Source organism: Diadema setosum, chromosome 1 (assembly GCF_964275005.1).
Source record: "Diadema setosum chromosome 1, eeDiaSeto1, whole genome shotgun sequence".
Classification (NCBI taxonomy): domain Eukaryota; kingdom Metazoa; phylum Echinodermata; class Echinoidea; order Diadematoida; family Diadematidae; genus Diadema; species Diadema setosum.
Window position 1 is genome coordinate 36,467,882 of NC_092685.1, and position 16,759 is coordinate 36,484,640.

At 36.8% G+C, this 16,759-nt stretch overlaps 1 protein-coding gene across 1 annotated transcript; it reads left to right on the forward strand.

Moving 5' to 3' along the window:
* Positions 1-1,897: 1,897 nt before the first annotated feature.
* On the forward strand, positions 1,898-11,545 carry LOC140230053 (syntaxin-5-like). The gene is made up of 9 exons (XM_072310263.1): positions 1,898-2,060; positions 2,743-2,978; positions 3,373-3,443; positions 4,002-4,057; positions 4,491-4,603; positions 5,437-5,565; positions 6,451-6,520; positions 8,050-8,281; positions 8,881-11,545. The coding sequence occupies exons 2-9, from the start codon at positions 2,769-2,771 to the stop codon at positions 9,038-9,040; spliced, it is 1,041 nt and encodes a 346-aa protein (XP_072166364.1). The 5' UTR covers positions 1,898-2,060; positions 2,743-2,768; the 3' UTR covers positions 9,041-11,545.
* The last annotated feature ends 5,214 nt before the right edge of the window (positions 11,546-16,759 follow it).

Sequence of the window (16,759 nt, forward strand, 5' to 3'; positions counted from 1 at the left end):
CAGCCATTTCAAAACCAATTTTCATCAAATAAACATTGAATTTCTCATAGAATTACATGCTCTTTCATATTTCATAAGAGGTTTCTCATCATCTCACCAAAAAATGTTAGAAACCTGAAATTAGGTCTCAACCAAAACTGTACGATCCCTTTAATGTATGGAAACCATTGGAATGTGCTCAGCTCCGTCGGGAGTATCTTTGTGGATAAGCCTAGTACTCATCCCCCGTTTCTTTCGAGATGGAATTATGCGAGAAGCTTTGTTAAAGATCCGTTACATACTTGTTTTTAGACAACCTATACGTTGTATATACACCTTTTCGAACAAAACCACTCACGATTTCTCCGGTTCCTCACAAGAATTTCAGTACTTATACGTACGAGACTAGAAATAAATACGTTTCTCTCAAAAAATCCAATTTGATGAAAAATGGATGTAGCACCTTTTAATCCCCCTTTTTTGGACAGTATGTGCTTTTTCTGCATAAAATGATTTTACAAAGAAGTTATGATAGGAATTAAAGGTCTACTAGCTTCTTCATGTGATAACCTCTTTGGGCTTTCGGATTTGTGGATGGAATTGGACATTGTGAACTCTGTTTAATTGTGATCACAATATGAGTTGTCATCCTAGAGGAGAATTAGTTTTTCGGTTTTTTTTTTAAATGTGTGTGTGTGTGTGTGTGTGTGTGTGTGTGTGTGTGACGTCTTTGCTTGGGACTAATTTAAACATCGGCCTTTTGGCTGAGATCGTTTGATTATAACTATAGTACAATTTACTGCTCACGAAGGGACTGCATTCTACAAGCTAGGCTCTTTAAGTTTGAGTCCCCTCCATTTCCGACTTTTTTCTTTATTTCGATTCAGTTAGTTTGTCCATGAATTTCTTCATCTAAAGTATGTTTCGTCTCATTGTAACTTGACAAATGACGTGCATTTAAATCTCATTTGAATATATGCAAAAGTCACATTGTACTTTACTTTGTTTAAATGCAAATGCCATATTGTATACTTTCGTCGGAAATGAAATAGAATGAAATGAAAATGAAATGAAAAGAGCATGTGTGACATAGTGTGTATCATGCTGGTGTTTTTGTTTTGCTTTATTTTGCTTTGTTTTGTTTAGTTTCGTTTCGTAGCAGTCTTTAAATCACGACTCAAAACACATCTTTTCATTTAATTGTTCATTATCATCAAGCACATCAGCTTTTGCAGCGCAGAAGAATATATGTCTATAGGTTTTGCACTTTATAAATTGATATATTATTATTATCATTATTGTTATTATTATTATTATTATCATTATTATTATTATTATTATTATTATTATTATTATTATTATTATTATTATTATTATTATTATTATTATTATTATTATTATTATTATTATTATTATTATTATTATTATTATTATTATTATTATTATTATTATTATTATTATTATTATTATTATTATTATTATTATCATTATCATTGATATACCGGTACCCAAGAACAGGAGGCGGGGGCGTGGTCCAATCTCCCCTCCATGGTCTTTCCGTGTAACTGTCATACGTTGAGTAATCAAATCAACATTTTAGATTTCTCAATGTACTGCTGCACACAGTATCGAGTTTAAAACTTGTTTATTAAGTTTCTCAGTACAAATGTGTTGTACGACATAATCGGAGAGAGATCGAGATTGGCACGAAAAGTCACTCAAGAGTAGTAAAGTGGTATGGGGTTAAAGATCCTTTTCCGCTTACACATATCCCATCATACACCTGATATTGCTACGTCAACTCATCCACACACACACACTGTGATGTACTGGCATCATGAATTCACTCGTTTCTCACACACACAAAACCACAGACGTAAACCCAATACAGCTGCTGATGCATATGCGTACATACAAGTGGAGGAAAACTGCATTTGTGAGACGAGTGACAACAGGAATATTGATAAAACACTACACCCCATACCAGTTACATTTATCGTTGATAAATGCATGGTGATCGGCAACACAGTTAGCCCCATCAGCTTTCAACCATTGAAGGAATTGAAGAAGTCAAGATATTTGTAAGTGTTTATGTACGGCAAGTTCGAACTTCGTTCTGCGCAAGCAAGTGTCGCGTCGATGACACTGTAGTCTGTACTGTAGTGTAAACGTGGTTACTTTACTACATTAGTTGTCCAATAATAGTAAGGCTAGCAGCTAGCAGCTGATCGTTATGATATTGTCAAACGTTTAATGTTGACCTATTACTTTGCCCTTTTTTTCTCAGAGCCATGAATGTGAAATATAAGTAACTTACTAAGTCTTCGTATGAATAAAAGGAGTCTAAAGAAAGTCCACGTCCTTTCATGTCATTCCTAGCCCGACCAGCCGGCCAGACGCCGTGGCCATGGCATGACTGTAAATTTATTTTACACAGACTCGAGTCTTGTTGCAGTAAATTAAATCCCAATTGCAGCTCCAAGCCAAGGAAGCTAAATCAGTTTTAAATATATCTACTATTAGCATGATTGGCTTCAGTGTATACCGGGATGCAAATCTAACATTATGTATCTAACGTTAAAATTTTGGTCTAGATGTCTAGTGTGTTTAGGGGCCACAAAACTTTTTTTGCTGGGGGGGGGGGGGGAGGGAGAGGTCAAGGTCAATGCTATTCCATGAGAGAGCTGTGACAAGCATTGCTCAATTTATTGTTTCATTACTTATATACCTCGACTTGTTTCTCCTGGTACTATTATCTATTAGGAAGTGAGTGATGCAAGGCAATACAAATGTACAATAGACGGCGCCATACATCAGTTGACGAGAGCAGCGAGTCCTCCACCTCTGGTTACCAGCACCGTAGTGGTTGGACTGTAACGACACACAACATTCCTCCCGTCACACTCGGTGCAGCCACGGCTGGGGACGCCAGCGAGATGACGTGTCGGGATCGCACACAGGAGTTCCTGTTCACCATCAAGTCCATGCAGACAAGACAGGTACTTTAATTTCTCATTTGTTGCTCAATGCAGTATAATCACAAATGCAGCATCCGGGAGGCAATATACCAGGATGTCATGTGCCAATGAGGCCAGTGAGGTGTCCAAGCTTCTAGCAATCTCACACGTCCAATCCCATTTGATGATTTTTGACAAATATTTGAAATGTTCTGAGAATAAGATATCATACTTTGTGAACCTGTCAACAATTGCAGCCATTTTGGCAGTGATCCATTTCCTTTTACCAATCAATGCACATCTTAATGTTATGATATAAAAAAGCTCTTGGTTATTGGGGATATCCTTGTCTATAGAAAAAAAAAATGAGGACAAAGATGTACCCCTTTTGATTTTCTTAACTTGATGCATTCTTATCACTTATTTATCCCTGCAGGGCAATGGAGTCAACCCAAACAGACAAAATGGAAAGCAACAACAGCATTCAGATTTCATGCGTATTGCCAAGTAAGTGATGATGTTTCTCAGTCCCCAAGTCTCCCACGCTGCAGTATTTTATTTTATTTTTCTTTTCTTTTTCTTTTTCTTTTTCTTTTTTTTTTTTTTTTTTTTTTTTTTTGGTGTGGGGGGGGGGGGGGAGTAAAAGCAGGATGACATCATAACAGTCCTATGGCCCATGGAATGACTTCTTGATAGTGATAACTGATGATGATAAAGATTTCTGTTCAGAGGGTGAAATTCAGTGACCTTACAACTCTTGTGCAGCATCTGCAGCCAGCTGCACTAACCTGCATTGCACCTTGCATTATTAAAAGTAGTTTACTGTGTAAAAGAAACCCTGGTTCTGTTTCAGTGTTCTTGTGCTTCTAGATGTATTCACTTTCAGTTCATGATAATCTTTTTTATGAATGTACATGTATCAAAATATACAGTGTGCTACATACTTGTAGTCCTCAGCATTTTACTTGCATTATTGCCTCAAATGTTACAGCTCATAACAAATGAGAAGTTTAAATGTTGCCGAAAATGAAATGTGAGTCTGTTTTCTTTCTTGAACCATTGCAGAAAAATTGGCAAGGACCTCAGCAATACTTACACAAAACTGGAGAAGTTAACAATATGTAAGTTTGCATACTGTAGTCTTCATTTCAGCATACGTGTGTGTGTGTGTGTGTATGAAGACCATTGAATTTCTCCACAGTGTGTTCACTGTGCAATTGTTTATAAACTGTGACAGCGGTGGAAAAGTCAAGTCTTCGACTCATTGACAGGCAATGTACATATGATGTTGTTATGATGCTAATAGTCTCTTGATACATTGACTGACATGTGTTTGCCTGTAAAATGGCTGCGACTGGCTGGAATGCTCCCCAGGGAGTGGAGAGTGAGCACTGTCAGTACTGGTTTGAAATAATGTATCCAGGGACAGGGGTAATTGTTGTACAACTTTTAACAATTGACTGTTGTCTTTCTGTATAATATCCAAAGTGCGGCATATTGTGTTTAGGAAACAAGAAAAAACATTTCACTTATCTTTATCTTTGTCTCCTTTAGTGGCGAAGAGGAAATCATTATTTGATGACAAATCTGTTGAGATTCAAGAACTCACATACATCATTAAGCAAGACATCAACAGTCTCAACAAGCAGATATGCCAATTGCAGCAGGTATGTTTATACAGGGTAATGATGTCTATGTGTGTGCATGACATTCAATCTGCTGGTGTCACCAAACATACATGCCACAAATTGAAAGATTTTGCATCTTGCATTTTATGCCTCTGACCTATTAGCCAGTTTGTCATTTGCAAAAGTGTTCAGCATGACATCAATGAAGCATTCCTTGTTTTGAAAGTCTTCTAAAATGTGAACAGATTTTACAATTAGAATATGACTAGAATTGTCACAAATTGTCAAAATATAAGATCAAATGTATCCACTGGCATAGTGATGCAACATTAAAATATTACTCAACTTACCTTCCATCTTCTTCAAATGAAGCACGTTTGTGAAATTTGAAATCAAATTTATCCACTGGTGTTAGTGATGGGCTATGAAAAACACCCTCAAGTTACCTTTTGAATTTCCAGATACATTGTACTTTGAATCTGTACAGATGCAATGGCAAGATAATCTCTGTGTGAAAATTCCTTTCAGAATACATGTACACTGTATGTGAATAATGCTAATGCAGGTGTAGATGTAAGGAATGTTCCCATGAAGATTACAGTCAGAGGTTAAGATTAGATTAGAAATTGAACTTATTGCAATGATTTTATGTTTAAGTGAATTAATCAAGCCTGCTTATTTTGGAGATAAAATATTATCAATTGACAAAAATATGCAAATATGTAGAAATGCAGTAAAAGCTGACATGTCTACAACAAAAAAATATATATTTGTGATGTGTTAATGATTGTGATTCAGTGTATAGTCCTTTGAAAGCAGGTTGTGAACTCCATGCTTTACAACTGTTACTGTATGTCTCCTTTGTGTTGCAGCATGCGAAGCAAGGTGGACAGAATGGCCGTCACATACAGACACATTCCAACACTGTGGTGTTGTCACTCCAGTCAAGACTGGCCAACATGTCAAATTCCTTCAAAACTGTGCTTGAAGTGAGAACACAGGTAAGCCAGCCCTACGGAATCATCAACAGCTTTCTGTTTCGTAAACCTCGTAATGGAAAGACTTGTGTTCAGCTGCTTGGCATAATTATGTAACCTGTGTAAGAAAGTGATAAGGAGATTGAAGAATTTAAAGGTCCAGTTTACCTTTGGGAGCAGTGATTTCAAAAATGTTCAAGATATCACATTTGATGCATATGTGTAGGTCTGTTGTATCATAAAACATCCTCCCATATGAAATATTTGCAATAAAACCTAAAATATAAGGAAATATCAGGGTTTTTCTCAATAAACCGTAACTGTATACAGTTTAGTCTGGAAACATTTTTATTATAACTATTGTTCACATTTCGTGTATTTAACAACACTTAACATCGATTATACGGATTCAAATTTTGACAGTGGTTGTTTCTATCCCTAACTCACATTTTAGAACTATTTTAAAACACTAATGCTTTCATCTGCAAATGGTAAATTATGCCTTTAATGTGTGTGTCTGTCATAGTCTGTTCCAGAGTAGCGTGCGTATGTTTTACAATCCTTCCATGGTTTGTTCTTTAGAAATCTTTTGGGTTTTTCCAAATGCCCTCAGGTTATGTGGTTGTAGTTTTAAAGGGAACATAATTATGGTTGACTTTTGCAGCACCGTTGTAGATTAAATAAGGGCAAACATTTACTCCAACTAAGGCATCATCAATTTGTACTTATTGTGTAGATATCTATGCATTTTTGCTGATTTCATGCCTGGCAGTAAATTATTGTTTATAAAAACATTTTCAGTTCATGACTACATACTTTAAAGAATTGTGTTTTTCCATTCTGTGCTGTATGGATTTGTTGCTTTCCTATTTGTAACTGACTTATTCCATGCTTGAATTTCACTAATAGAACTTGAAAGATCAGAAATCAAGAAGAGAGCAGTTCTCATCAAGTCAAACACCTTCATCTGCTCGATCAAGTAAGAAATCCATTTTTTGTTGACTTAGTGATAAACTTGTTTTTCAATCTTTGATACTAGTGACAATTGTAAAACATCCATTGAAACATATCATATGATTCAATCGTATTAATCCACGTCATGTAAATTTCAGTACTTGAGCCATCTGGTAAATCAGAAATATTTTGTTAAACATAAACCATAATATGATACAGTGGATTCCCATTATAACGAAGTCCCCGGGACCGGTAGTTTTCTTTCGTTATATCGAAATTTCGTTGTAACCGAAAAAATAAACAATAGAAATACATGGAGAGGATAATGTTGTGGCCTGAATTTTACTTCGTTGTAACCGGAATTTCATTATAACCGTGTTCATTATAACGGGAGTGCACTGTACTATATTAGGGCTCAGCATAACCTGTCGCCCTGTGGCCCAGGGCCACTAAAAATTGATGTTAGGCCACCAAATTTTCAACAAGGTTATTTTTTGGTGGTCCAATCGCACAGCAATATTTCAAGACGAAATCTTATATTTCCTTTTATTTCTGCCCACTATATTTCTTTTTCAGGCCACCAAAATGTCACATTCAAAGATTTTAATGGCCCGGATGGGCTACCAGAAAAAAAAAAAAAAAAAACTTGTTAGTGTCAAGCCCTGCTTTTGTGCACCATACATTTCACTATTGGGACTTGTTACACAATTTTTAGAGTGATTGATTTCTTGATTGAGAACCACATTGAGTGAGTGAGAAAGAAGAATTATTATTTTTTCAAGGGAAAAGTTAATTGCCCACCTTTAGAGAAGATAAACAGTACAATGACTTTGTGTTATGTTTGACAATGTTTTTGAGAAATGTTGAATATGGAAGGATCAAGTGTACTGCAGAATTCATGAAAAACAGAGACACTTCAAAATATTTTAAGTGGTTGCAATCGCTTAATATGCTGATAGGTGTGAAGGACAGGGGATGACCTGTGTGTGTGTGTGTGTGTGTGTCTCTCTTTTTGTGTCCGTCCTGTGTTTGTTTGGTTCTCATAAGGCTAACCATTTCCAAGGAGAAGCTTTCATCTCATGAGCAACTGCCCACATTTCAGCCTAATTATATCTGTTAGGTTGCCTTTCTTTAACAGTTGTTATGATCAGTGTAATTAGAACTTTCATTCATTTGTGATGAGTGATAAGATTTCGATATCACTGTTAGCAGACCTAGCGCAAATATATATGATTGCCATTGGTACTCACTTATTAACAATTTGATTATGTTGAGAGGTCACGGAATGCGAATTCTTGTTGTTTTTCTTCTTCTTGTCAATGGATATCAGGATTCTGGTCAGGGTGTTGGATGTGTACACAACCTTCATCAGCACAATCAGCACATTTTAAAAAACAAAACAAAACTCTAAACATAGACAGGCCCAAGTCAATGCCACTTTTGATATTCTTTGATTGCTTTCCTGTTAGGAACAGCATTAGCAAGATTGTGTGAATTTACATGAATTCCATTGACACCTTGTTTTGTATTTTTCTGTCCTTAACCCCAAAAAAGGCTCACTGTTAGATGATCAGCAGTCCAACGGCCACACTTCCATCGACATGGGCGGCTTTGATGGGACGCGCCACCGGGGCCAGCAGTCCATGCAGCTGGTGGCCCAGCAGGACAACTACATCAAGAGCCGGGAGGAGACCATGCACAACATTGAGAGCACCATTGTGGAGCTCAGCGGTATCTTCCAGCAGCTGGCTCACATGGTCAAGGAACAAGAGGAACAGGTTCAGAGGTCAGTCCCACAAATGGTCATCTCCAGAGGGTTCCTCTGTCATGCTCTTGTGTCTACTCTCTGTGCTCTTACGATAACTCTTTGTGATTGAACCTTAGACACAGTAGCAGTGATGTCCCATAGCTTGACTTTCATTCATGTTTGTAGAAAGCATGGAACCATGCAAGATGTTAGATTTATCAAGGCATGTCTGAAAATACAGTGGGCAGATGTTACTCCTGGAAAATGGGAATGATGTACATGTAGCTTACGAACAGGGAATGAAATTAGTGAAATTGGACAGCTGCTGCAAACTTTGACAATTACGAAATGCTGGAGTAAAATTGTAAGGCATTGTCATTTCTGTTGTTATGTACATTTGTACCCTTTGTGGTAACAATAGTTATTTTCTGAGAAGGATGATCTTCTGTTTCTTCTTCATGTTCCTCTTATCATTGTTACCACTAATATTATTAATCACTAGTAGCAGTATTAGTATTTTGATTGTTTCAGTTGTCATCACCATCATTGTTATCATGTTGCTGTATAGGAACTTCTTGTAAAGAATGATTATGCGTCAGTTTGCAAAATGAATATATTTTGCTATTCTCTCTATCCAGAATCGACAGTAACATTGATGACACGGCGACCAATGTGGAGGCAGCGCACGGTGAGCTCTTGAAGTATTTCCAGTCAGTAACATCTAACAGATGGCTCATGATCAAAGTGTTTCTCGTCCTCATTGTTTTCTTCATCGTCTTTGTCGTCTTCGTTGCTTGATCGCGATACCTGCAGGCCTCACTCGCACTTTTGCACTGGCGTGAATCGCTGCCGGCGGCCACAAGCAGCCCGGTGCCTTGCTTAGGGGCACACAGCCAGTGCTGTGATGTGACACAGGACAAGAGACCTCTGTGAACAATCGGACATTCTTTCGTAAAGCTGGCTGCAGGTCTGCGTCGTATGGAGCTTCTTTGCCAAAATAACAAAAGAAAGAGTAGTTAACCTGTTTTGATACAGGAGCTGAAACAGGATAGTAGCTGTAATTTCTGCATGCAGCCTCTCTCGGATTATCAAGACTCAAGGAACAAGGGTCTTGATGAAACTTGGGAATGTCTACCTGATATTTGATATATCGCATTTTCATTGTGAGATGGTGTATGATTGATGAGTGGGCGTAGCGACAATTTGCACATAGCAAATCAAAGAGTCAGCATTTGTTCTTTCCTGTCAGTAAGAACCATTTCCCGTACTGCTTACTTCACAGTGCTGATCATACAAGACATTGATGGGGTATGCATGGTCGTTCTCTACGTGAAAACGATAATAAGTCTATATGTGAATGAGGTATAGATTTTCCTGAGTCATTTTTTTTTTTTTTTTACTGTGAAAATGATTGTTGATTGCACTTTCTGATGTTCTCATTTTGCATATATGTGTATGAGAAAAGGTTATTGCGATGCATGTGTGTGTGTGTGTGTGTGTATTGGGTGGGGGATGTGGCAGATGATCAAAAGAGTTCCTGAAATGGTTACAGCGATGGTGAAATTTTTAATGCATATTGTGTCAGTCAAAGGGAGAGTGATCTCTAAGATGTAGATTTTTTTTTTTTTTTAAAGAAATGACATCTGGACCATAGCAGATCATATAAAAACTTGTTCCATCATCATCTAGTCCCTATCCCTCCCTGGCACGTCAACATACATTGTATGTGAGCATGTACCTCAAGAATCTGAATAACAAACTTCCTTGTTAGTAGTGTGGAATAGAAGCTCCTGTAGAGTGCACGCCATAGAAGCAGTCATTCATTTTTTGTTGAATTATGGCACCCTTTATGCTTCTGACTGAAAGTGTTCACAGCTCAGTTTAACTTTTGTGATGCAATTTCAAATTTACGCTTGTGATGTATGATCTCTTGTTTCACTGTGTGAGCCATACTGATCTAACAAGCTAACATAGCCTTTATTTATTTGCTATCAAAAAACACAGAAGGGATATAATAAGAAGAAAGCATACACATGGCAGGAGAAATAGTACCACAAGATTTTTTTTTTTGACATAGCTACTCCTTAACAGGGGCCTCAAATATATAATTGAATTCAGTATTTTGTATGGAAAGGTTTGCATTACCAATCTACTAAAAGAAGGTATACATAGATCACACAGTTTATAGGGTTATGTAGTTCTTTGTTGCGTGAAGGTATGTAGTTCTTGTAATGTGCATTGCAACCTTACATTATTCCCATTATTTGATGATAAAGAGGATGGAAAATAAACTTCCAAGTACCCTTGTCTTGTAGTGTGACCCAAAAGCCAAATTACATGGGCAGGCATTGTAACTGAACACATTTCAGTTTTTCCGATGTGATAGTGCTGCTTTGCAGTCCCATGTGTCTGATGCTAATGTGAAAAAGTATGTGCGCCATGAGTGTTACTTTAGATCAGGGGAAATCCCCCTAATTCAGGTAGGGTAAGGGGTTTCCCATATGATTAAAAAAAGCTATAACATGGACAATAGGGAAACAGGATGCCTCCTAGTTATAGACTCATATTAATTGGCCTCATAAAAGTGAATGTGTGTTGATGTTACCATTAGGCAACATTAAGCTGGAGTGAAATTAGCTGTGTTTGCTGTAGGGAGATATTTTAATTCTTGGCTTTCGTAAGTAAGTGACTTGAATAAAGCTTGCCGAGTGAAGATGCTGTTGGGGGAAAGTGGTGGGAAAGAGTAAAAAATGGAGTGCTTGATGAAGTTGATGGAGGGCTCCATTTTACATTTTGTATTCTGTGTGCCATTTACTCAGAGGGAGAACAAATTTTCACTCTATAAAATTCTTTCTATTATTGTATCACATGACCAGATTTGTTTGAGTTTTGTTTTTCTCCCACTGTGGGTACTGATAAATTTGTATCACTGACACATCCTGGATTAATTTGTTTGTTTGTTTGTTTGTTTGTTTGCTTTTGGTAGCTTGAAGTTGTCATTGTTTGTGATGTGAATTTCCATGTGCATAGCTGGATTAGTAAGTAGTGTGGAGACTGCAACTGTTTTAGTGTCATTTGTACCATGTTCAAAGTAGTTTCCCTTTCAGAAATGTTGACACGTATAATCCTGCAATGTCGCATGAAATAATGACTGCAGTTTTGCAAGTGTATCATACATTTGGTTTAATAGTATGAATTGCTTGTGAAAAAGGAGAAAAATGCAAGTTGTGATATGTCAGCAAGATGGCGAAATGGAGAAACCACCATGCTCAAAACGTACAGATGAAATCAAGTTGAAAGTTTGGTTCATGTGTCATGTTTGGGGGGGGGGGGGAGGGATGGGAATACCACCTTGTATACCTTCCATCTATGTGTATTTTTCCCTGCTGTGAAATGTGTGCCCAATTTCTCTCATGTTACAACTGTACCCTGCAATGGCATCAAACGGTCATTCATTACTATGTAATGTAAGTTCTTTGGAAATGAAAACTGTGTGATATCAGTGGGTTTACCATGAAAATGAGAGCCGCTGTGCACTTGAAATGATATAGCAGATAGAGGGGAAGTAGCATCTATTTACCCTGAAAACCATCTATTGTGCCAAGGATTGGTTGACAGCGAGACAATGAAAGACACACGAGTTTGTCTGTCACAGTGAAATAAGGTGTCGTGACTATGAAGTATGTGTTTTAATCATATCTGTCTTTTGTACTTCATCTGAATTGTGTCATTCTTATAATAACTGGTCGCTTGACATATTATATCTTCATGTTTAAAGCACTTCATGGTTAGCTCTGCTTAAGTCATGTTACCTCATTTGTCTGAAAGCATGTTTTCTGGACAGGGATGATACACAGTGATAAATGAAGCATGTTTTCGAAGGATACTCCTTTGCAATTTTCATGTGGAGGAGAAAAAAAACAACAGTTACTGTTGTTCTTATGTGCCTGATTCCATTGGTTCTCCATAAATGCAGCTTTCAAGGCAAGTAGAAGTCACTGTCCGTAGAGTAATCTTGAATGGAATGTGTAAATATGGATGTGTTGAATACAGTCAATGTGAGGAACACAGACCTAAAACTGTTTAGGGCAAGATTGTGCTGTACTGCAGCTGACTTTGTACAATGCAGGTGTGAAAAGAAAAGAAGTTAGACTAACTATCAGATCAGTTAATTTATTTCTTCCTCATTTTTCTGCTCTGTTTACTTTTATTTGTACATGACTGGAGACATGTATTCATCAGAGTTATAGAAGCATGATAGATCTGTGAAAATCATTGGTCTTTAATCTACTCAAAATCTGTGTAAGTGTGCATACTTGGCAGCTTTGGTGTCATTCTTCATGAAAAGAAATGGTGTGTGTGGTGGTGATGAAGTGGGGGGGGGGGGTGATGGCATTTTGTGACAGTGCTATGACTTCAACAGAATATCCTAGAGTAGCTCTTTGCATATCATTCATTTGAGAGGCACTATGCTGGCTCTGAAACAAAACTGATGCCTCATTCACAATGCATTATGGGACATTTCTGGTGATAATAAACAGTGTTCAAATGCCTTACGCCTACAGGAGAACTTGAATGAAATATACATGTGCATTTGTACCATTCATCACTATCATTATTGATGGATTTCAGACAGACCTGTTACTATCAATTTCATTGTCAATACTATATAAGTATCCAAATATGTCCTTGAACGAAAATGTAACATTCATTCATTGACATTCATAATGGGGCAGGCCTCTGGCATAACCGTTACCTTCGTTTGCAATGGATTTTTCCTGTTGTGTGCTCAAATATGCCTTAGCATCTTGTCAGGGTCATAATGTAGCACTTGTACCAAACACAACAGAATTGCATTTGGAAATGTTTGTTTGTTTGCTAGAGATATGATTAGAATAAAAGACAACAGCTTTAAAATGTACAGTTATGTGGAAGAAATTTGAAATGTTCTAACTGCTTGCTGCCATATAGAAAGAAGAGGGAGATGACTGCAACATTTCTCATTGGTCTGATGCCAAATCATAAATTAAGGTTTGTTCTATTGGAGAGAGATGGGAGGGCTCACTGTAGATCGCAAGTACAGTCTGGTCCAGTCACATTTCAGCTAGATGGCATTTTAGTTTGTAAAGCGTAAAGTATAGATATGACAAGCCTCGCACTATCCATGTGACTTTCTCAATACTATGCTTATTTTATTGAGTCCAACAGTGTTTTCAATTACCATATCAAACAACATGCTGACTGAAAGAGAAGCTAATTATGTTTCTCTACTTTTTCTATTAACTGGAGAATGTGTGTGTTTATGCTCTGTATGTGTCTGTGTTGATGTAACATTTAAGACCAGAAATATGAATGTGAGAAAATAGTGTTTTCTGTAAGGACTGTCACAATGTTTTAAGAACCCACATGATAGTTTGCAAAGCATGGAAGAGCATCCATACTCCTATCTTCTATGTTTTTAATCAAGCAAAGGAAGTTGACTTTGGGGAATATAGTACTGAATTATGGCACCACGTGTAAGGCATGGAAGGACTGCTGCAATGCACTTTTTATAACTGATAAGTTAGTGAAAAGGTGACTCTTTAAGCAGGATTGCCTTGCCTGTATTGATAGAAGTTTTGAATGCAGTCTTTGTTCAGAAAATTACAAAAAAAAAAAAAAAAAATGGAACATTGCAATTCCTTCCAACGCTGAACATGAGTACAGTAGGTCATCCGAAAAAAAGAGAAAACTCTAGATAGTAGCTTTATAGAGAAGAGAGTAATACTTTGAAAGACGAAGCAGGAATGACGAAGCAAAAATTTTCTGCTTCACATATTATTTCAGTATACTTTAAATATTATTTGAGTATGCTTTGACATTTTCTGCCTGTGTATATAAGAGATGTATGTTATTTAAAAGTAATACAACTGCTCTGTAATGTAAATCCATTTTTAATTTCTGATTTTTGACTCCGTAAATTATTTCATATGAAATTGACCTATGTTCTGCACTTGTAAGATTACTGTAAATTGCTGTCCAAAATATATTTTACTGACAAGACTAATGTCGGAAAACATTCCATTGTTTGACTGTCTTTTAAACAATACTTCATTTGTTGTTGTTTACATTGAGTCAAAGTTGTTTTTGTTTGAACTCAGGGCAACAGGGAAACATTATTGATATTTACTATGTGCAGAAGTAAAATATAACAATGCTAATACTTTTGATCCATGATTAAAACTTTGCAACTTGTATAGTTATATGCAAGTAAATTATGTAGTGTTTAGAAGGGAAAAGCAGCATAAACAAGTGGATCATACAAAAAGATGTGCCCTGCCCTTAGATATTGAGTGAATGACTTGTGTGCCCTAATAACAATGTACAGTTCAAGCACCGTAAACGAAAGAAACAACAAATAATTGCATTGAGTAACATTAGATATAATATGTATATTTTTCCCAATCACATTTTGGTTTTTGGGCTAAAGATGGTTAAGACTCCATAGAGCTACTGTGCACCTAGCCTTGGGGGCATTAGTGTGATTAGATTAAAAACCAATACATGTATCAAGTGTCATGCTTGTACCTGGTTGCAGCTGTGTATCATGGCATCTTTATTACACACACAAAGAGTGCTGTAGGAGAACATACACCACATGATATACATACAATGCCCTGCATAGCATTATACCCACACACACACACAAACAATCACTCTGTTCTGTACCATAATAAACTACATAATACGTGTACACTCCACCTTATCAGAAATATAATGAAGTGGATACACTATCATTGTCATCATGTCCAGATACAGGAGCTTCAAAGAAATCAAATACTGAGTAACATACACCCACACATATGCACACAAACATGCACACACACACACACACACACACACACACACACACACACACACACACACACACGCACACACACACACACATAATATACACAGGCATACGCACCTATACAAGCATGCGAAGTGAATTGATTTTCCAGACGATTCTCCGTTTATGCCCTTGTACCAGCCTGCTTGTCATTTATCCGTTCCACTCTAGTCAGAAATATGACATTTTTAGAGCACAAGGATTGCACATGTTAGAAGCTGTCTCCCAATCACATCATTAATGTCAATCATACAGTTTTTGAAGTTGCAATCACTGAAGCCAAGTGAAGTAGCTGGTGATTACAGGGGATCATCTGTATATAGAGCAAGGAACTAAAAAAACATGACAATTCCCTTCTTATATCAAGTTTCTCACTATATCCGGATACAAAAACAAAGAAATATAAAGAGTTCATACCTGCAAATTCACATTGTTATACAATAGGAATAAAGTTTTGTTATATCGGAGCTCTTTGTAACTGTGTTCTGATGAATTCCGTGGAAATTGTCTAGTGTTAGGAATTTGAAGATGATTTATGCTAGTGATATTCAGTTGAATAACACTTGTAATGACACATTGGTGGGTCACATGGGTGTGTGTCAGTTGGGAGAGACTAAATTGATTTGAATGAAATTTTGAAGCATATTTTCAGATACATGTATTGTGTTGGTGGTTCCGTTTATGGCAGTTTCTTTCAGCTGTATAACGTTGATTTTAAGAAGATGATGACATCAAAGTATTTTCATACATGTTTCTTTGTTAGATGCTACTGTTCCGTTTGCATAGTTTTTATAAAGCAATTTATTCAGTCGCATTAATTGCATTTATTTCTTTATTATTTATGATTTCTTTGATGTAGAATTATTTAAATGTCATGTTCTGTACTCTGAAAAGAGTGCTTATTCTTGCCTGTCATTATTTTCAACTGTGTGTAATATGCTTTTATTGTTTACCTGAATTAGTTAATTGGCTGTTTATCACCACACGAATTCAGAAAACCATGTTTTAGCTGATCTTAGAAAATTAATTGATATGTGTATTCATACTTATCTATATCCTGGATATTAAAGTGAATAAAAATACATGTATAGCAAGATGGAATTGATCAATACAACCCCTACCAAAAGACTATAATTATTGTGCACATCGACTCTTGTCAGTAGTAGATTGGAGTAGCAAAACTAATTCCGTGTGGGGAAACGAAATATTGTTGATGGAGAAGGAGAAAATAATATTGTTCATGATGTGGAATGGGCCCATGGGGGCTAAAGGGTGCCATGTTGCATATGGAGCACATCTCCCAAACAATCCCAAATCAACGCCTCAAGAGTAGTTCAAATGCAAAGGGCTTTATAGCTTGATAAATGACATAATTTTAACGGTAACCATTTCGGTGTCAGGGACTTTTGACAGTGTGTACAATGCTATTGGGTTTCAGTGCCACTTGACACTCAACACACACAAAGGCTTACATTGCCCTTTTTCATATACTGGCTACACCTCACAATAGATTGAGTGTATGCATCAATCTCATCATTTCCATACATTGCCGTATATATCATGTCTATCATTGCAAGCAAATTAATATCTGAACATTGTTTTTATACTTGTCAGAAGATGTATCAAAAGATCTCTGACACAGCTTT